Source organism: Oculina patagonica, chromosome 7, assembly GCF_052425735.1.
Source record: "Oculina patagonica isolate OP01 chromosome 7, crgOcupat, whole genome shotgun sequence".
Lineage (NCBI taxonomy): Eukaryota > Metazoa > Cnidaria > Anthozoa > Scleractinia > Oculinidae > Oculina > Oculina patagonica.
The window spans coordinates 24,498,868-24,521,880 of record NC_135764.1 but is presented as its reverse complement, the minus strand read 5'-3'; the positions used below and the strand labels follow the sequence as shown (position 1 = coordinate 24,521,880).

The 23,013-nt window shown below is 39.7% G+C and overlaps 1 protein-coding gene across 1 annotated transcript; it reads right to left on the bottom strand.

The window, feature by feature from the left end:
* Positions 1–363: 363 nt before the first annotated feature.
* Positions 364–22,977, bottom strand: LOC144659937 (glycine--tRNA ligase-like). Its single transcript, XM_078520469.1, has 17 exons — positions 22,687–22,977; positions 15,507–15,608; positions 14,201–14,303; positions 13,391–13,532; positions 11,947–12,035; positions 10,849–10,925; positions 10,214–10,359; positions 9,850–9,999; positions 9,197–9,359; positions 7,615–7,779; positions 6,697–6,804; positions 5,231–5,376; positions 4,712–4,800; positions 3,175–3,284; positions 2,552–2,645; positions 1,777–1,967; positions 364–732 (listed from the first exon to the last, which is right to left on the bottom strand). Exons 1-17 carry the CDS (start codon positions 22,930–22,932, stop codon positions 622–624), a joined length of 2,232 nt encoding a protein of 743 aa, XP_078376595.1. The 5' UTR covers positions 22,933–22,977; the 3' UTR covers positions 364–621.
* Positions 22,978–23,013: the final 36 nt, after the last annotated feature.

Sequence of the window (23,013 nt, the reverse complement as noted above, 5' to 3'; positions counted from 1 at the left end):
AAATATAGAAGTTGGACAGAAAGCCTCAGTGTCATGTTTGAATTTTGATATATCAAACGTGGGCTATTTCGAGCAATTTTGCAGGTTCTGAACGAAATTGCCTCGCAACCAAGTTGAAATTTTGTGATGCAAATGAGTAAGCCCAAAAGGGCTATCACATATCCTCCTTCGCAGACGTTCTCGTCACACGTTCCTCCCCCCCCCCACGAAAGGAACGCGTGACGAGCCCAAAGAACGTCTGCGAAGGAGGCTAGCTATTACACTTCTTGCTCTTTTCTATCGACGTTGATAGCTGGTCAGGAGTTCGTGGTGTGATAAGAAGTGGAGGAACACCTAAGTAACGGCCATTCACTTGATCACAAGTCGATTAAATAAATTTTATTTTCCCATTCCATAGCTTGTTCTATCAGGGTCAGTCGAGAAAAATATAACCGGGAGAGCCCGCGGTTGTCAGCGGAGTTGCTTAGCAACACGACAAATCCGCAAGCCGACGTAAAAAGTTCGGGAGCAATCGGAAACTCTTCGGGTTCTCGAGAGAACACTTGTCGATGTGAGTATATTTTCCTCGAGTAAAGCTGACGTTAAAATTCACTTTATTCGCGGACAGGCCACGTGACAAGTCTACTTGGCGCCAGTCTCCTGTCCTTCAAACAGACCATATTTGGCCTCAATTTCTGGCCACGTGACTTTGCCACGGACAAGGTTGCTGACAATAGAGGGCAGCTCGTCGATCTAAATAAAACAAAAGTGTGGTCAACAAATAAGTTCCTCTTACAATATCAGAGAGGAGCAATGACAACTAATTAATCTTGTTTGGGAACGAGATTAAAGTGCGTTATGTTCTTGGCCAAGACACTTTACTCTCACAGTGCCCTTCTCCACCTAGGTGTATAAATGGGTACTTGCAAACTGCCGGGGGGGGGGGGGGTGGATGGCTTAGTTTCCGATTCGCAGCAGTAACAATACAGCTAACTCTCTCTAAGGCGTCTCGGGACCAACTCAAGCTGTCCGCCTTAGAAAAGTGCCACTCTTACGACAAGTTGACGTTGAATTGTTTGAAATAATGCCTAAATTCAAATTTTACAGGATAAGGGAGGAATAACATTTAATAGCAACAAAAAGTGGAAAAGATTATCGCTTTTAAATTTCCCACGCGCCGCCATTTCGGATTTTATGGCGTGTAATGGTTGTCGCTATTGTTAGGAAGCAGAGGACCTCTTGTATGAAACAATTGAGCATCCATTACACGTCATAAAATGTAAAATGGCAGCGCGCGAGAAATTTAAAAGCCATAATCTTTTCCATTCTTGTTGCTATTAAATTTTATTTCTCCCTTGTCCTGTGAAATTTGGAATTTAGGCATTATTTCAAACAATTCGACGTCCACTTGTCATAAGTTTGGAGGTTCCCTTTAAAGAGAGTTCAGTTACCGGCAGGCAAACAGATAAAATTCAGCCAGAACCAGCCGGTCAACCACGCCCGCCCTAAGAAGGTGTCCGCCTTGAGGGAGTTGGCTGTATTTCGAATCCAGATTTATGCTACAAAAAAACAGGAGTTAAGTTCTTGTTCACCGGCTAAACTGCGAAAAGGCTTTAGACTTAACGACAAAAAAAACAATGTCAAGCAGACAAATGTATGACAGTCAGCAAGAATAATTAATATTTTAGTGATTGAGGGCGAATTTCAGACGTTCATATCAAGTGTGGAAAAGTTTAACGCAGGAGCAGCGACGCCTGTTTACATCTGCTAGTGCACACTAAATTAAACGTTCTTTACCTTTGCGCGAATTTGTCGAGTGGAGTTTCTTTCTCTCAGAGTAGCACTGTGAGGTTCCTTGTTAACAGTATCAAAGTCTACAGTGATGCCAAAGGGAATAGCTATCTCGTCAGTTCGAGCGTAGCGCCGGCCAATGGAGCCGCTGGAGTCGTCTACTTTGTGCGAGATATCCAACTCTGTGAGAGACACAGCTTTGGAACAGAACAAAGAAAATCGTGATTAGGAGATTTTTGTAGCTAAAGACGAGAATTAAGTGATAAACAATGTTTATTTAAACGAGAAAACGGAGGGCTGTGAACAGTCTAAAAATGGTATTTCTGACAGTGTCGCATCGCGGAACAGGCAGATATAGCTATTTGGTCCTGAGATATGTTTGTTGTTCGTTACAAATTTGAATCAGTCTAGGTCAGCACTTAGTATACTTGAGCACAAATTTTTATTCAGCTGCAAATTTTGAAATATTTGATTTTTGTCATTTCATTTCTAGTTTCCTAGTCCAGTCCCTGAACTCTTTTTTCCCACAAAGTGGTTTAAGGTTTTCGTATCCGGCGGTGTCTAGTCGTACATGTTTTCTTTGATGAAGTTCGGTGTTTTGTGATGGTGAGTATTATTATTAAGCCGGCGTACTCAGATAAGTTAAGGGCAGTTTTAAATAAACTGGCTTTGACGTCTTTGCCGACCTACAGGCCCCCGTATCTATACTGTTGTGTGTGTTTTCCTGGTTAGTGTCGACAATATCTTCCAATTTCAATGAGACGAAGAGGAAATTACTTACACAGTTTCTTGACAAATTGATCAAATTCCTTGTTTTTGCTAAGCGGCAGCACAGAGCACTTGACGGGAGCTACTGCTGGAGGGAGGGACAGCCACTGTGGACGACAAAAGGGGGGCATATTAATATATTTTTTTAGTGAGATTAAAGTTAAATATATAAAATAGGGAAGAAAAAATCAATAGAGGCAGCACAAAAGAGGACATCGTGTAGTAGGAGGAGGCAGCGTAGCTGAGTGGGTAGGGCACCCAACCTCGTCCCCAGGGAGCAAGGGAAAAGCGCCCTGGGGCGAGGTTGTAGGGCGCCGTACTTGAATTCCGGAGGTCCCGGGTTCAAGTCCCGTTCTGACCACTAGCTGATGTTGTTCTCGGTCACTCGGAATTCAACTCTTCAGCCACGCTTGTAAATAGCCAACTGGTTCGCCTCCTGCCAGTTAGGATTTTTAGCCTTGTTATTCATGTTTAATTTGTAATAATTGCTTTCGATTGTTTCTAATGTTTGAATGCTCGGCCCCATTAGCACTTGTGCTAAATCAGTTACCAAGGGTAAACAAATGTCGTATTTTTTTTTTATTTCGTAAATGCAAACAAGGCGAAACAACAGAGCAATACTTGTAGTTTTCTTACCGTTCTTTGCTCGTCCCCTTCTCGGATTTTAAAATTGTGTTCAAGGACGGCATACATGATTCTACCAACTCCAAAAGATGGCTCGATCACGTGAGGCTCTACGTCACGGACTGAAAGGAACGCGAAGGACAGTTAGCTTCATGTAATACGTCTCAGAATGTCACAAAAGGATTTATAACAAAACCGAGGGGTAAAGAATGCAAGGTTGTGAAGTGGTCCCACTTGGGATCTGAAGGTTGGTGATTCGAGCACTGCCCTCGTTTTGTGTTCTTAGGCAAGAGACTATACTCTCAAAGTGTCTCTCCCTAAAGGGAAGCCTCGAGCCAAGTGGCCCATACTTGCCGGAGCTTATCCTGGTTTCAGTAGCATTAAGGAGGCTCGATGTAGTTTTTTTAGACTAAGGGTGGTTGTTTTGAAAATTTAAATTACCTAGGAAGCCAATGTTCGATTTTTGCCAAAATACACCATAATGATCAAATGTGACCAAATTTTAATTTTGTACCCGTCACTTAGTCACAACGGTTACCATAGCAACGATTGACGTTTTCTTTTGTTCTCAAACAAGCTTGATTTTCTCGAAATCTAGACTGACACTTGGTGTTTATTTTTTGATATGTTAAAGTTTAGTAGATTGACTAACTGTTGACGAAATTTTAGAAAAATCTGTAAGAGTGTTTTCAAGTAAATCAAGAATGAAATTTTCAGAAAAACACCGTTTTAATATAAAATAGGCGCCTTAAAATTGTTTCGTATTATTTGAGCACAGTTTCTCTCACTGAAATATAAATACTTACACCATCAAAGAGCATTAACTAAAAGCGAAAGACTTTTTGCTTTAATTTGTTAAAATATATCGACTGCCGATTGTAAGAAATTATAAGAAAATACCAAAAACTTCATTCTTGATTTACTCTAAAACGCTCTTACAGATTTTCCTAAAATTTTGAGCACAGGTAGTAAATCTACTGTACTTGAACATATCAAAAAATGAATACCAAGTGTCAGTCTAGATTTCGAGAAAACCAAGTTTGTTTGAGAACAAAAGAAAACGTCAGTGGTTGCTATGGTAACCTTTGTGACAAAGTGACGAGTAAAAAATTAAAATTTGGTCATATTTGATCATTATGGTGTATTTTGGCAAAAATCGAACATTGGCTTCCTAGATAATTTTAATTTTTAAAACAACCACCCTTCGGCTAAAAAAACTACATCGAGCCTCCTTAAGCGGCTAAGAATATTTCTACTCCCCTGGATGGGATGCTAGTCCATCACAGGGTACCCCCAGCATTATTTCGGCGGTTCCCATTTATACATCTGGGTGGTGAGAGGCACTATGAGAGTGAGGTGACTTGTCCAAGAACAAAACACAGTGAACCCGGACCGTTTGATCCGGAGTACGGCGTGCTAACCATTACATGCCTCCCTGCCTCTCTCTAACCAGGTGTATAAATGTGTACCAGCGAATTGTTTGGGCAACACATTAACCAAATACTAAGCGCTGTGCACAGACTCGCTATACGGTTTATTAAATATTTACCGTGAACTTCCTTCTGGTACTGTTTGATTTCTCTGATCATGGCCTTTTGAATGTTAAATTCCTTGTTACCTACTGTTATGCTTGCCTCGCTGAGTAAAAAAAACAATAAAAAAGTTAGCTAATTCTCACTTTGCGAAAATAAAACTGGGTTAAAACAGGTTTACACAGTAACAGCTGTTTTCACGCATCGTGTCAATGCCAAAACCAATCGGGACTCGCTCACATACGTTTTCCCGCGCTTCGCGTTGGCTACATGAATTTGCTTCAAGTTTTGATTGGTCCACTGGATTGCCCGTCGTTTGTGATTGGCAAGAGTGATTATTCTGGTTTTAATATTACGACTCTCAATTGAAAATCGCTCTAACGAATGGAAATTTAAGCGAAATATGAACAGGCGTATCATCTATAAACAAAGCTTTCTTAGTACGACCGACATTGGTAAAATAATGACGGTATTTTGTCGTAATAACTTAAAAACTCCCACTCCAGGCAAAGGTGTCGGTTTTATATTCCACTCACCCGTTTCCATTAAGTTTGTCCTCAAATTCCTTGATGCTATCTTTGTCCATCTGAGCCAGATAATCCATCACAATTTTCCCTTCCTTTTTAAATGCTTTTCCTATGGCAGGCTTCTCTGGGACTACCTCAACAACGTCTATCATTTCCTACACACCGTCAGTCAAGGATGAAACATTTATTTCTGTCAACGATAACCAATGTAATGTCTCGATTAAACGCCGGGTCTCCAACTGAAGTTGAAAATAGGCCCCTCAGGTACTTATTTGATGCATAATAAACTAATCTCGGTTGTAAGCCACCGCTTATAAGCCCCCCTGGATAAAGGCCCATCTACGGGACCAAAAAAATACATCCGATTATAAGCCTCCCGTGATATAAGCCCCCCTCTGCTGGATGACAGTACTAAACAGTGCTAGATATATATCTTATTAACCACGCGCGAGGGCCGTACTGGGCGAATATTGGCCCGAGGTCTTGACAGTACGGATCGAGCGCAGCGAGGTCCGTACAAAAAAGACCGAGGGCCAATATTCGCCAAGTACGGTCCCGAGCAAGCTTGGTTAATAAGAGATTTATTACACGACTGGAAACTTTGTGTAGTGAGAATTGCTACCCGGTAGATGTCCTGGAAAACAATGTGCGGCAAAACTTTTCCGTGCGCTATTAAAAAGAAGTTATAGCTATTTCTGTGTTTAAGGTCATTTCATTTTTAAAGCGATAAAAACTCCGGAAAAATCTTGCAAAAAAAAATCTTGCAAAAATCTTGCGCTAAATCGCGCTGGAATTAGTGCGGGATCATCCGGGACAAAACCCGGTCCGATACTTGGAAAATATCGGCCCTCGCGGGACCGGAAATTAAGTAATCTGATTGGCTGATTCAGTTATTGGCCCTCGGACCGCCTTAGTCGTGTAATAAGTTGCTTTATTATGTTAGTTTTTAAACTAAAAAAAACGTATTTCGATCAACGCTGCCGTGGCTCGTTTTGAAGCATTTTTCTATTCCGCTTATAAGCCCTCCCGGATAAAAGCCCATTCGTTTATAAGCCCACCCAAAATCCCTTACGAATTTGTATAAGCCCAGGGCTTATAACCGGAAATTTACGGTATTAGCCAGATACATGATCGTCAAAAACAATGAATAAAAACCTTTGCTTAATGAATATCGAGCTCGAATAAACTGTAGGAGTCAAATACCAGTAAACGCCGGGCCAACCAGGCTAAATTTGAAATAAACGCCGGGGGGCGAGGGGGGCCGGCATTTAATCGAGAAAAAACGGTAGGCATGTATGCAGCCCCCGCCTGTAAGTAATTGTAAAGCGCATTGAGCTTCGGGAAATGCGCTATAGAAGTACCATTACTAAACCATACCAAGGTGATCGCCGCTGTAACAAAACTACCTCACCAGCAAGACTAAAAGTATAAAATTAAACAAAATAGCGAGGCTTTGTTGTAACAGCAAAGGATACAGGTTGTGCGAGATCAACCTGAGCGACAAGTTTTTCTCCGGCTGCTTTCGTGTGTACTGACAGGTCATAGCAAGCTCTGTCTGCACATCCAACACATTCTATCCAGCCCTGGAGTAAAATTAAAAACAAGTGTTAGTGATAAATTAAACTTCAATTTGTATTTCTCACCACACTTCATCGGAGGAAGAGGGGGGGGGTGAATAAGTTCGCGGATCGACGGATTTGGCCTATAAAAGCGCACGGATTGTGGATTTTTGCAATAATTTGAGTGGATTCGCGGATTTCGAAAGTACAGCGGATCGTTGTTTAGCTGAGAATTTTGGCCCGGATTCCGGACTCTACATGTCAGGAAGTTCGAATCATGAATAATAAACAAAGTTCGGGTCACTTTGGTCGGTCTTCATTGGCATGTTGGCGGAATTGTCGCAAAAAAACTACGAAATGAAACAAATGAAATAAAAAATGGCATCAAAAACAACATCTATACTGTCCATTGCAGTGAAACTATACCGCACAAAGTTTTCAAGTAATGCAAATTCGGATTTGAACGAAAATAGTGGCGGATTGACGGATTGGGCCCAAAAAATAGAATCGAGCAGCGGATTTGCGTACCCCATTCACCGGTTTTTCACCACCCCCTTATAAACGTCAAAAGAAAAATAAAACAACGTGTAGATCAAACACTCCTTTACATCTGTTCAGTCTGTTGCAAAGCCTTTTTTCCAAATACGATAACGCGCGAAAATCATCTCGCACAAGAAGACGCAACGCGCAGGGACAGACTTTCATTTTGATTTCTCATTTTCATTTTTATCTATCCTCGCGCGTCGCCCTCGTGTGTCGCACGTCTGCGCTCGCATGTCGCGTCTTCTCGTGCAAGGTGATTTTGCGCGCGCTCGCGTTAACACCAGTACTTACATATGAGGTGAGAAGTTCTGCGTCCCAGCAGTCACAGGCGTAATGTGCCATCTCATTGAACATGTGCTGTCTGAAGCGGATCTTACTTGGGTCGGCCCCAACCTTCAACAGGAACAGGTACACTCTGCCAAGGAAGTATCCCATGGTTGGGGTACTTACAATTTTCTGGTGATCAATCAAATACAGGTGTATTTTTAGCATGTATAGTAAGTTACAATTTTCAGTTCCCAAATCGTGGTTCGAGACCTGGCTGAGTTTACTGCATTGTGTTCTTGGCCGGGCAAGACACTACCCAGGTTGCCTCGTCCCCAGGCGCCGATTGGCCGGACGTTGAGGCGGTAAGGCGGGAAAACAGGGAGCGCGGGGGTTGATGGTTAGGGAGCGAGTGCACGTCAGTCCCATGACGCCAAGCGAACCGTGCACAACCAAGGACGAGGACGCCTGGGGACGAGGCAGTTACCCAGGTGTATAAATGGGTACTGGTGAATTTAATGCTGAGGTAACCCTGCAGTGGACAAGCATCCCATCCAGGGGAGAGAAGAAATACTTTTTTAGCCACTTTATGCTATAGACACTGGGATAAGGTCAAGGCTGATGGGCCACTTGGCTTGAAAACAGACTTTAGTTATAAGCTAGTGAAGAGAGCAGTGGAGTTTAACATAACCAGAACCTTCAAGTATTAAACAAACTCATAATTCTTAAGATGTCCTCACTGGAAAATTTGGTGGCATGAGCATAAGAAAAACATATTTGTTTATTCCTCTTTCGCTGATGCTTTCACTTTTGTCATAGTTATACAGGGCCGTACGCCGTACCTAGCGGGGGAGGGGGGCAGGGGAGCAGTTGCCCCACCACGAAAACTAAAAAAATAAAGAAAAACTAAACTAAAACAATCTCAGTTGCCCCCACCAGGAAAACTTGTCCCTGCAGACAAAAAATCCTGGGTACTGCCCTGTTATTCCTAGTGAGAACAACATAAGAAAGTCTAGTGAGTTTTTTTCTTTCTTTTGGGTTTGTGCAGATATGTTCATGCTGCCGCTGTCCTCACTAGTTTGTACTTATGTGGCTAACTGACCTTAAAGAGACTGTGTCACGGCTGACTTTAGTCTGTTTTATTAAATTTTGCCAAATACTCGTTATGAAACCTAATGTTTGGGAAAAAAATTACTTCTGTATCAATCTATGGATGTAAATCAACAAAACCATAGCTTCATAACAACCAAATATGTCTCCTGTGTATTATAATTTAAAATTTACAAAAAAATGTTCAGCTGTACAGTATTTCAAAAACCCAAATCACAATCCGTTTCAATATTCTTCAATTGTTATCCATTCATACCTTCTTTTGTGTTTGCTGTGTTATTGAAATATTCCTTCACTGTTCTTAGTGGCTTTTTTATATTTCACCAACCCTTATGGGTTTCTGATTTCACCCAATTTGGTTGCCATTTTCCGATGCCTAAATTTGGCTAAAATTTGTGACACAGTTCCTTTAATTAACTGATGTGACATGTCAACTGTCTTGTGTGACATTGGCATTGAATTGCATGACAAACCGTCTCTATGTAGGATTACCACTGACCTGATTGACTGCATCTTCTAAAGCCATATTCAGAGCAGGTTTTCCTTCAATCTGATGTTCTGATGGATACAGCGTAACTTTTTGTGAACTCACATTACCAAACTTGGGATGGCTTTTGTCGCATGGATCAACAAAGTGTTCAATTTCAGCTAGCGTAAATTCTCTACATGAAAAGCAAAACAAAAAGGATGCTTGAAAACAGGACTAAGACTGATTAAACACTCTTCCCTAAAAATACCAACAAAAAAGAAAAAATTCTTTGTTCATTGCTCAAGAGACCCTAGATGATACCCAAGCTTATAATGCTTAGTGATTTTTTGGGGTGAAAATTTTTTCTCTTCAAAAGTGCCTAAATTTTTGCATGTGCTTTTCAATTTAGTAGTATTGTGAGGCACTGAGCAGTAACTTCATGTGGCACTGCTTCTTTTTGAATAATTTACAAATTTAATTTGGATAAAAATATAAATTTAATATAGTTTGGATTTTGAATTTTAGCACCTTTTGTTCTCTTGGGAAGATTTAAACACAAAATTTTTCACTTCTGTCAAGAATTATTCAGAAAACCATTAATTTTCTGTCTTCTACAATAAAAATATGGATGTGGGTCACTTTCAAAGGTCATAAACATGAGGGAAATGTACCATGCCTTTTACCTTACTCTTAGAAGTCCTGCTCTAGGCGAGATCTCATTTCTAAAGGCAGGTCCAATCTGAGCAGCGGCAAATGGTAGTCTTCCATTATTAGCTTCCAAGAGTCGCTTGAAATTAACAAAGATACCTTGGGCTGTTTCTGGTCTCAGATAACTGTGTAGAAAACAAATAAAATGTAGGTTTTGGCCACAAATTAAGTTCACTATCTCTTTCATTCAAGAATACCATGATGTGAATAGAAGCTAATAAAAAGTTCATGTATCTAAGATTCTATGAGATTGTTTTTGTACTGAAAAAAAAATTAAGAACATCATTTGGGGTCCATGTTTATTGTTACAATTAAGCACCAAGACAAGATGGCCCTTACCCTGGGATGAGCCCACTGGGACCAATAGAGGTTGTAAACATCAAATTGAATTCCACAGGATCAGTCAAGTCATTTCCAGTCATTGGAGACTTGGCATTGTACTTTTTTAACAGCTCCCCAAGCTCTGTCATACCATAGTTGTCAATCTAAACAAGCATACAAAGCACAGTCATCAAAACCTAATCAATAAAGACACAAGGACTTCTAAAGTTTGGGAGGTGCAGTGGCCTAACGGTTAGTGTGCTGGACTCTGGGACAAGCAGTCTGGGGTTAAGCCCTGGCCGGTGCACGGCATTGTGTTATTGGGCAAGACACTTTACTCTCACGGTCCCTCTCTCCACCCAGGTGAATAAATGGGTACCGGGGATTTTAATGCTGGGGATAACCCTATAATACCTCACATCCCATATAATACCTAGCATCCCATATAATACCTCTGATCACTTTATGCTACAGAAAACAGGATAAGCTCTGGCTTGATGAGCCACTAGGCTGAGTTCTAAAGATAAATAAATAATTATTATTGACATATATTATTTTACCACTGTTCTATACAGCTCTAAAGATGCAGCCCCATAGAAAGAAAACAATACTGCAAGCTGATATGTCTGGGGTTAATAAGCCCATGTTATTACCTGGCCGATAACACTTTCATATTCCTTTCTTTTTCCTTCATCCAGTTTTTTGTCTGCTAATAACTTTTCAAGGTGACCTTCAATAAACAAACAGGCAATAAAAAATGGTTAAAATGTACTTTACTCCCACTTTACAACAATATTAATTTTCAACATTATATTTTCAGAATTATCTATACCTCCCCATGGAAGGTTTTCTGGTTTACAAGTACCCCCAACCCTCCAGAAATTTCAGTTTAGCTTCATACTTGTTGGGGACAGCTTGCTGTCTTGCGCCCCTCCATACCCCCCTCAAGTGGGTCACGTGATCTTGGAAACCATGTGCCCTTGCAGTTTGTGCATATGCAAAGCATTCTTAAGAGTTTGTTTCTTTGATCACTTTTCTTTGTAATTCGCTTTCTTTTGGTTTGAGTCGCAAGCTTTGTATTTTTTAATTTTCAGCTGTACCGACTCCATTGACAATGCTACCAACATGCGGACGTGTAACAGATTAAACATCTTTCAGTGCCCAAAGTTTGCTTTGCGGTTTTATTCACCAATACTTTCGTTTGACAACTTTGGCTTTTGAGTCACCCATCCCCTCAGAATTTCTAATAACCTTCCACGGGTGGGTATGGATCCCAGGCGGGGTACTCGAAGTATACATGATGGGGGGGGGGGGTGTCCAACATATTTTTTTAGGTTGAAAATTTACACGCTTGGTATTTTTTTCGGTCAAGGGATCTGTCATATATTTTTTCAGGTCTTAAAAAATACACGTATTTTTTGGGGGCTTATCTCCAAGCGAACTTTTTGTTTCAGGTTTTTGTTGCAATCAGTGCATCAGCAAATGTGGAGCAGAAGGGAGGATAAAGAGACATTAACAGACATACCAATTTCATAAGCTTATTGATGCAAAATCATGCATTAAAAAAATTCTGCTTGTGTATTTTTTTGGGTTCGCAACATGAAGCTCCGACAGACCCCTAACCACCCCCCTCCCCCCGTCATGTAATTAAACTTTGAGTACCCCCCCCCTGGGGTATGGATATTTTCTTGAACCGAACATTTATGATAACTGATTTCACCAGAGTAACATAACTAGAAGTAAAGGAAGACCTTCTAATAGATGATCTGCTCTGTAACAGTCGCCAGTCTTGACATCCTTTACCATGTAATCAGCAAACCTGTCTACATGGCCAGACGCTCTGCAAGGAACAAAAAAAATTATTCAAAATGAATAAATTAAATTAAATTACCAACTTGCATTGGAAGCGTCACTTTGGTGACGTATCCAGGGCATGTCACTTGTTCGCTTATACCAAGTGACCCAAAACGGGTTGACTGCATCCTTAAAGGATCCTAGTCAGCCACGCCTCTATTATTGTTTATATTCGGGCAACTGCGGGGAGTCTCGTTTCAAATTACATGTGACGCGCGTACAAAGTCAACAGACCGCGACGAAATTTGACAACGCGAAAAGTTTTCACTCGAACAACTTAAAAGATCTGCCATGTAAGGAATAAACATCGAAGATGGTGACAGCATAATAGATATCGAAGAATCCTGTTCTCCGGGGCCATCTTGAAGCACAGAAATTTATGGTTCACGAGTCCGTTATCAGGCGCGCAGGGCAAAATGAGAGCGGAGAAGCGATCACTTCAATATTTGCCTCTTCGGCGGACTCCGTTCGAGTGCTAAGGAATGAAATAATTTTCTCTAAGCTTACTATTCAAAATCTTTTTTATGTTATAGTCTAAAAGTATTCGTGTTCCTTTTTCCTTTGTAAGATTTGTTCCTCCAAGATTACGTAGAGTCGAAAGAGAACGGCTAAATCTGCTTGTTGTCCTTCTCGAAATACCCCGCTTGTGTGCTCTAGCATATGCAAATGTGAACTAAAAACCGGCTTGCATGAATAATACGAGTGCTGTATTTCTGCAAACTGGCTATAACTAAGCCCTTTGATGACAAGGCTATCTTGCTTTTAATTCCAGAGGTCGAACGTTGATTGTCGCGAAAGAATTCTCTTTGTTTGTTCGGTGGTTTCGGCCTACCACGCTTTGGAACGCGAGATGACATCGGGCATCCTACTTACAAACGAATATTTTAACGGCAAATTAGAAGAAACCAGTAAAATAAACGCTCAAAGGGAAGCACAGATAATTACTTAAGACTTTGATGGTAGTTTAAGATGTGAATATACTTCGTACGCGAGGATGCTCTTGGATTGTCCGCCATCATTGAAAACACTCGAATTTAGATGGCATTTAAAATGGCGGATTAGGCTCTTGCTACGCGCAAAGCATCATGGTTGACTAGGATCCTTTAAACGTCCTTATACTCATTATCATACATTACCATACCCAAAAACAAACAAGGAAAATAAAATTTGAGCCAAGGATAAAATTGAACCACAAAATGTAAACCGCAAACAGTTAGAACTCTACCATGAGTTTCTCTAAGGTAGCACTAAACAAAAAGGTAAAAACATAAGCAAGAAAGTGCTGAGGTTTGATGTACATGATGTTTCTTCTTGTTGTTTTCTGATGGCATATATACTCACTTAAGAACTTGATGTGGTGTAAGCAATGATGCTCTGATTTCTAACATTTGTTCCTCCAAAACAAAGTGTGATTTCCAAATGTTGATCATATTGGCCTCCATGGCACAGCCAGATGGTCCATAATCATACAAGCCGGCCACACCTATAAAACCAAATAGGTAAAGGTAAAGTCTGTGTCTGAGCCAAGTGGCCCATACAGCCAGAGCTTATCCAGGTTTCCGTAGCATTAAGCGACTGAGAGTATTGCTATTCCCCCCTGGATGGGATGCTAGTCCATCACAGGGATTACCTTCCCCCCCCCCCATGCAATAAGTTTGCCAGTCAGTACCCATTTATACACATGGGTGGAGAGAGGCACTGTGAGAGTAAAGTGTCTTGCCCAACAACACAACGCAGCGACCAGGCCAGGCCTTGAACCCGGGCCGTTCGACTTGGAGTCGAACACGCTAATCATTAGGCCACTGCGCCTTCCACATAATGCCAAATGACATGTTAAATGAGGGGTGTGAGGGGGTAATATGGGAACTGGGATTTGGGCAAATTCTAATTGGGAAAATGTGGTTTGGGTTACTGGGAATGGGAATCACAGACAGAAAAACAATAGAACTGGAACTGCAATTTTGAAAATTTGGGATTTGGGCGGCAAAGGATTGGCAAGTTGGGCTGGGAAAATGGATTTATACCCCCCTTCCCTCCCCTCTTTCAGGACCCTCTCTCTTTAATAAATCAACTCATTGACAATCTTCTAAAAAATGCAAAGTTCTAAAAGAACACATCTCAGGAAATTGCTGTCATGATAGCTAAATGTACCTCCATAAATTTCAAAGGAAGGGACAAAAAAGAAGCGTCTCTTCAACAAGTCCTCTAATTTTGATCTGTCAAACTTCTCCTGTTTTGGAGCAAGTTCTTTCTCCTAATGAAATAAAAATATATTTAAGTGAAATAAATATATTAATAAATAACTCAACTTTAATAATCTTCTTAGCAGGCCATGCACAAATATATCCCCTTTTTTTTTTTCCCCCCCCCCTTTTTCCCCAAAATTTTTGCTTGCCCCTACCCCCAAAATTCCAACTCAGGGGGGGTAGGATATTTTCTGGAACTGCATAATTTTCTTAGGTATTAGTTGACTCAAAAAAATTTGGTGTTACACCAAAATGATATTTGCTGATTGATTTGTTTTGTTCTTATTACCTTTCATTGACAAATATAAATTAATATTATTAACAATATTAGTCACAAGGAGAAATAACATCTCTCTTTGGAATTAACAGGTAGAGTTGAACCCTTTAAGCCCCAATACCCACATACAAATTCTCCTGACTGATCTCCATACATTTTGCATAGTATTAGTCAGGAGAATTTGATAAAAGATCAAACAATTTCCATTTTGTGATTGTTTTATTAATTCTCATATTAACCTTTCCTATTGACACTGTTAGGAGAAATTTAATGTTTTCACTCCTGAGACTTGAAGGGTCAAAGGAGCTACGTCACAGACAACCCATCTCGAAAAAATTGGCAAGTTTTTTCAAGTTTCTCGTTTGTAATCTGTCTTTAGAAATCTTCGTCAATCGAAACCATCCTTGGTTACCTTATTTTCTGTTTTTCTGACTCCTTTGGTGTTTTTCTACATTAGAAAACTTGACATTGCTCGATCCTTTAAGGTATATGTTGCAGTTAATTTTTGATCTCAGTTAATTTTTTATTTTAACTAGTTAGTTTTTTCTAACTAGTTGATTTTTTTAACTAGTTAAATAATGGGGTTAGGGTTAGGGTATCATATATTTTAAAAAATAGTGGTTCACCCAGCGTTTCCTACGTGGCACAGTGGATAAGGGGTTGGACAGCAAATCCAGAGTTCGAGAGTTCAAATCTAGTGCAGGTTAGTAAAAAATAAAAATAAATAATGATAGTACTTAGGAGAGAAGGATAGTAGCAGATAGTAGGGGAGGGTTAGTAAGGATGGGGGGGAGGGTATGAGATATCAAGGGGGGGGGGAGGTGTTCTACTTTTTCTACTTATTAACCAAGAATAAAAAAAAAACTAGTTAGAAAAAAATAACTAGTTAAAATAAAAAATTAACTAAGATCAAAAATTAACTGCATATACATACTTTATTCTCAAGAGCCTTCTTCCTGACTTTCAGCTCTTTAATAGCCACATCTATATCAGGTGCTGGGGCATTTTCTGATTTCAGCTTCCTCACCAAATCACCCTGCAGTTAAAACAGACTGATCAGTTTATAACCAAAATAAAGGCTGGAAACCATCTAGCTTGCATTAAAGGTGAGCTCAGCCACCTGAGCATGGCTCAAGCTTTTTTAAACCCCTAATTACAAGAAACCAAAACACTAAAAATAGAATTTATATATTTTTTTATTTTTTTTTTTTTACATCACAAACGTTTTACTTCAATACATTACATCACTCTTATGGAAAGATAAAAATATAACTTATAACACAAAAAAAAAAAAAAAAGATAAATACGAAAAAAAAAAAAAAAAAATAATAATTAAATTAAATTTTTCCAGCGGTACAGTTGCAATTTTTCAATTCATTAAACATTAAGCAACGGCTTCCACTTCCCTTCATGTATGTTAAGTCTGTTGTTCTTTTTGGCTATTCCTCGTTCAATAGATTCTGTATATCGTAATTTAGCTATAAGATGAGACAATAATGGTACATTGTTTTTTAAACGATTTTGGTAGATTATCTGTTTTCCAGAATATTATATGATTTAAAAGCAGCCAGTGAGGCCTCTTTTGTACAAAACAAAATATTGTCGTTTAGAAGGTCATGTTAATCTGTAATTTAACCCAAAGAAAAAATTCCAGAAAGCTATAGTAAGTTCACAAATATAGAGCTCGAGGGATTCATCTGAAGTTTTGCAAAAGGTGCAAAGAGGCGAGTCGACAACTCATTTTGTACAGTGTTTTGTTGGTAAAAATATTCGATTAAGTATTTTTGAAAAGTTCTTTTTTGGTTCGGGGTGACAATGTGCGGAATCATAATCGATCCAATAAAATGTAGTAAAAAGAGTAGTATATTTGACTCGTGCAGAAGGATAGACCTGATATCTCTATCTGTTTCAGTACATTTTGAGGTGTTGGTCAAGGCTCAGAGTACGTCCTTAAATTAAGATAAAATAAGAAGTGTTTTGAGAGTAGATGATCTGGTTCTTGGTTTAGAGTTTCTTCCATGAGAAGGGAACGATTTATAAAGACCTATTAGTAGAAGGTAGTTGTTGAGATTTAGTCCATTAAAAGAAATCCAGGGTTTAAGATTTCCGTTTTTTGTCATTCTCCAGGCTATAACCGTTAGAAATATTTTCTTGCAGTACGGGCTTTCCATCAATCAGTGGGTTCCTTTTTTCTAGGACCTGTTCGCGAGTTGAAACAGAAAAGGTTGAGAGTTTGCACAGACTGTGAAACACTCTTTATAGAATTGGAAGATAGCTAGGAAAGAACGTAAAATTAAATGCAAAAAATTTGCCCCCGTATCCTTCAAAAAGGACAGGATGTGCTTCCAAGGGGAAGAATAGTCCTGAGAAATTTTTTAAGACAAAATCGCTGTGTATCGAAGATCATTGGGCATTCTTAAACACGTTTGTATCGTGATATAGCGGACGTTTGACTTTCTTCCTTTCAAAATTTAAAAATGGGTTAGCCTGTTTTATGATCTTTAGAGAGGCAGATGAGAGAAGCCAAAAAATTAGTTGACGAAGGACTTTACGACCTGGATTTTCCCATATAAGGTGAGGTTCCTCCATTTCCACCCCTTCAAATTTTCGATTCGATTTCACTCAATACTTGGCGTTTGCGCCAGTGTAAGAAAAAGACCCTAGAATCTTAATCGTTTATTAACTTTCTCATATCGATATACGGAGGGTTGTCGATTGCTCCCCAACATAAACTCTTCTCCGCTTCATTTCAGACCTGAGCAGGTTCCAAACCGTCTAAACTTTAGAAAGGCGTTGAAAGGACTTGATTCCTTGTAAGAATGTAGTTGAGTCATCAGCAAAAGCTGCTAATTTTATTTCTTTATTTTCAACCATATTCCTCTTATATTCTTATCGCTCGATTTTGATAAGCAATATCTCCAGAGCCACATAAAAAATAGGCTGACAGCGGGTCACCTTGTCTAACACCCCCGTACTTCAAAATATGTGTTGCAAGCCGTTGTTGATGACACAGCTTGAGATGTTGGAATAAAGTGTAGAAACCCATTTAATGAAGGACTCACAAATTAAACATTTCAAGGCTTTAAACAAAAAGGCCAACTTAATGAATCGAAAGCTTTTTCGAAGTCTAAAGCAACCTTAGTCCGGGTAGCTGTTTGATTTTCGTGTATTCCATAATATCTCAATTGTCCGACGGCATCAATATAGTTCTTCCTTTGACATAAGCATACTGATCGGGATGTATGATCTCTGGTAAAACTTTTTCTAAGCGCAAGGCGAGTGCTTTCGAGGCAATTTTAACATCAACATTTAAAAAGAAATGGGTCTCCAATTCTTAATATATCTTCTGTCCCTGTCTTTTTTGTCTATAAGCCTAATGACAGCTTGTTTTTGTGTGTTAGATAATTCGCCGTTCTCAAAAAATAGTTTAAGGAGTCTGTAAGTGCGACCTAGTAAGTTCCAAAAAATTTGTAAAACTCTGCAGTAAGGCCATCATTGCCAGGCGTTTTACCGTTTGGAAATTTTTGTAGAGCTTTATGGCATTCCGCGAGCGAAAGCTTTCCTTCGCTACCAACTTGATTGTTCACTTAAAGTCGGAATATTGTTGTTATCAAGAAAATGTGAACAAAAGTCCTCATTCAAGTCATGATCTCGGCTACTGTATAAATTTTGATAGTAGTTTTTAAGTTCGCTCATTATAGCTTGTGGATTGACCGTTATCTTTCCTTTAGAATCAAAAAGTCGACGGACCGCATTTTACTGGATCTTGATTTTTAATAAGAAAAATTTTAATTTTTTCACATTTTCATACAATTTATTCTTATCTTACTTTTCCCCGCATATATCATAGAGTTCGACATTTGCAGTCTCGAGGTTATAGATGTTTTTCTCAGAAGGGTCTGTATTGCAGATTAAATCGCACTGCGTAACTTTTTGTTCGGCTTCTACCAGACGGGCTCTACGTTCTCTAGCTTTTCCTTGCTATATTTCATTGAAACTTTCTTATTCTATACTTGATTAGATCCCACAGACTCGTCGTTGACATCTTTGTCGTTAGCCAGTAGATATTTTGAGGTGATGAGATTGGTATAAGTCGTGTCATCTAAAAGGCTAGAATTAAATTTCCAGTGAGAAGAGCCAAAAGGTTGCTTATCTAAGCTATTTATTGTGAGAGTTACTGCTGAATGATCTGTCTTAATAGCAGGGATTATGTTTGCTTCCGTGATGTCATCTTAATTTCTGTGCTGTGAGCCAATAATCCAGGCGTCTTCTTATTAACGGTTTCTTTTGAGTCCATGTGTAATGGCTTTTTTCGGGATGCGATTCTCCAGTGTCAATAAGGTCGAAAGCCGCAATTCATTAATTTTTTTAACAGAAGGTTTGGATTCTATTCTTCCTCCTAAGTTATCAAGTATTGGATCAAGATGAGTGTTAAAATACACATTAATTGACTGTGGGTCGACACTCATGTTTTCTAAAGCCTCGGCAAAGTGATCAAAAAATGGCATTGTTCACACCTTTCCGTTGGCGCATATAAATTGCCAAAAGAAACGGCGTGTCTTGGACAAGTGCTTCCACAAAAATAACGGCCTTCGCTTCCCCCTGCACGTTCTTAATATCAATCTGAAGGTCGTTGCTGAAAAGAATTAGGACTCCTTTGCTGTGAGTTGTGCCGTGTGAGAACACCATTTTGCCTGGCCATTGAAACTTCCATTGATTTTCAATTTCACGGGAGCTATATGTTTCTTGTAGAAAAACAATATCGGCTTTTTGTTTTTTAATCCACGTAAAAATTGCTTTACGCTTGTGAAAATCTCGAATCCCTCGAACATTTATGGACAAAAGCTTAAAATTATAATTTGCGATGTTCAAGTAAGGGTGTAAAAAGTAGTAGATGGTAACAAAAGGAAGTGGAGCCGAGTGAACAATAGCAGATAATTACACTGTAAAATCTAATTAACTCATTGAAAAAACTGATGTCTGGAAAAATTTTAAACACGCATAAAACAAAACAAAGAAAAAAAATAGTGTTACCCATTGCCCCAAAGCAAGTTGTATGGGCGTCATCTTCTCCGGGCGTCATGCACGCTCCGCAGAATCATTGAGATAGACCATTGAAACAAAATCCTGCATTCTTGCATAATTTTGTAACTAACAAGAGTAGCGTCTCAAATTCTTTGACTTATGAAAGAAAAACAATTAACTAGAAAAATGGTTGGTTTACAGGGATAAATTTTCCGTTAATAAAGGGCGATCGGGCTGGGCCTTACTGAAAACAGCCTTTAAACCCTTTTTCTTCGCTGCTTTAACTTTATGCATTTGAGCTTTTCGAATGTCATACAGTTCTTTGGGAATGTCTTCGTAAACTGCAAAATCAGAATCTTTCAACTTACTTCGAGCCAGCTGCAAAACTTCCTCGCGGTCTGAATACCGGAAAAAACGGGCTAGGATTGGACGTGGCCCATTCTTGGCAGATTTACCCAAACGGTGAATGCGTTGAAATTCAATTTTCTGCTGTGGGTTTTCTATCGCCAGCTCATCCTCCATAAACTTGTAAACAAGTGCCTTCGTGTCTTCGCTCGACCTGTCATCACCTTCGTCAGCAGAAATGGTCCTCTCAGGAATGCCCACAAATTTTAAATTTTCCCATCTGCTGTAATGTTCTAAATACAAAATCTGCTTACGTAGGTCATCGTGTCTGAAGAGCAGTCTTCTTTGATGTCGTAGGCATTCTTCTTTACTTCTTCAATTTCATCTTCACAGAAATTACGCTTTCTTTCAGCTCATTGACCGACTTTTCGATGGTTTTGGTTTTCGAGTCGAGAGCTGACACTTCTTTCTCAGCCGGCTCACCGACATCTCAATGCTGGAGACAGAGGTGGTGAGATTGTCAAGGCGAACTTCAATCTGGTCAAGTTTATCAAGCTTTGACAGTTTCGATAAGATGAGGTCAACTTTCTCGGCCAAACCTTCCGCCATATTGAAGGCTTCGAGGATAATATCTCCGGAACTTTCTTGACTTTCTTTCTGCTTTTTCTCGTCAGGGGAGCACACAGATTCCCCGGAAGATGAGCCTCTCGTTTTTCTTTTTATAGTTGATCTGATAAATTCCATACGCAGGATCTTAGGCTAAATTTGTGAAAATTTCTGCGGAGCGCTACAAGTGGCGTCCTCACTCGTCCATGGTCATGCGTAGAATTTATATTTTGCATATTGCTTCATATGCAATCCCAACAAGTCCTTGATAGCTAAAAATATTGGCATTTTACCCTAAGTAAGACCAAAATCCAAAATTTACACCCCTAAGCAAGATGACCAGCATCCCCTCTCTTTCATGTGGAAGTCCCCCCCCCCCCCTTCTCAAGACCTCTGACCAGTATGATCACTGATAATCACTGGTAAGTGTGCTGAAATACATATTAAATCTCTTATTGACCAAGCATGAGAGATGTACTGGCAAAATATCAGCCAGAGAAGCACAGAGAGCAGCATGGTCCATACAGAGAATACCGTGGCTAATAAGAGATATACTACACAAAAAGAAAAAGATTTTTATAGATTTGAGCAGAAAGCGTAAAGGATAACAAAAACGAAACGTGGACCCACTAGATGTTCTGGTCAGAAAAGAATTTCCTAACATTGTTTACAAACCCATTAAAAGTATGAGAGAGTTTTTTCATGGGAGTCAAGTTCATTTTTTACTTTTGTGGGCCAAACAAAACGTTGCACAAGTTCATGCAGGATCATTATGAACAATAATGAAGCTGTCTGCCCTCTGACTTGGGGGGTCTGAACCTTCTGCTTTCCCACACAGCGGTCAAACGCAAAAATTAACGTCACATCCGGTCTTTGCCGCCTCGAACTTTGTTTGACTCGAAAGCGGGCAAACTTTTGCAAGAAATTGTTAAAGAAACAGTACGGTGAAAGAACAGTTCAAGCTGGGACACTCAGTGGAGATGAATTATCAAATTTGCGTATAAACCTTAAATTTCCAGGGACGGCATTAACTTTTGGGTTTAAAGCGAAAGTTTGCAGAAAATTTAAGACTTTGTATGGATAATTTTGGCGGGAATTGCACAGTAACTGGGCATGCGCGCTGCGTTTGACCGCTGTGTGCTGCTTTCCATACCTTTTTCTACCACTTCCTGCCCCTTTCTTATTTTCTTTAGTGGCTCCCTCCTCTTTGTCTCATTTCTCTTGCAAAATATAATGAAATGTTGCCAATTTTTGGCAAATTCTCCAGTACCCCCACCTTGGGAATCACATTTCCCACCCTCTCTTCCCCCGCTTCCCGCCCCTTTCCTGCTGGGCTCCCATCCTCCTGTCCCCCTCCACTGACTACTTTAGGTATTGAATTCCTTGTCATCAGCTGCAGTGACTGCAGACCTACCCCCTTTAACATTATACACAACACATTTCACATCTAGCTTCTGATCTAACAAAATAGAGTGGGGTTAAATAGGATTACGGGCTGATGGATTTGGCCGTCAAAATGGTTAAGCTTATTATGAAGTGGAGGGAGACAAGGGGTCAGAGCCCGGGAGAAAGGGGCAGAAAGCGAGAGAAGGGAGGGTGGGAAGCATGATTCCTACGATGGCAGGAACTTGGAGAAAATGAGTAAAATTTCACAACATTTCCTTATATTTTGCAATAGATTAGGACAAAGAGGAGAGAACGTCTATGGAAAGGGGTGGGAGGCGGGAGTAAAAAATATGGGAAGCAGGAGGTTCGGAATCCCGGTCCCCTTCCACTATGAATAATAATGATTAGGATGATGCAATACAACTAATAAACTCATACACACACGGGCACAAAATACTGCTGAAAATTATGCCACTATAGGCATGTAAAATAAAATATAAATTCAGTTCATATTTAAACAATGGAAAAAGAACCCAAAAATAGGTAACAAACATCTATGATGCTTTGAAAATATTCATTTACAGGTTTCCGTGACGTAAGAATTTTTACTTCCGTTCAAATTTCCGAATATGGAAAGCTGTAAACTCACATACATGAATACAGTTTGGATATTTTGGTACAAACATTGTACAAACGAAAATAATTAAAATAACTAAGGACATCAATTCTCTGCTGTAGCATTTTCTACCAACCTGTTCCTTCACTGATTTCCGTAAATTGTCCAACAGGCTTGAATTTTCTTCACTACAGTCAGACATCGTGTGTATTCCAACAAAAATTATTGATTTCAAATCGTTTTTGTACCTCGAGAAAGACGGATTAGGAAGGCGAAAGATACCTCTATAATTTTTAGGAAGGCTGGTATGTCCTTGGCTTAGCTTTCTGGCACAAAATAGCGTCCTGGGAAATAAATTTCTGAAGACAAACAATGTATTCATTCAGTGATTCATAGTTTTTTGGCCACGAGGATTTGGAATGCCGGTATGGGTGAGCCCGTCAAGTAGGTATGTCAAATATCA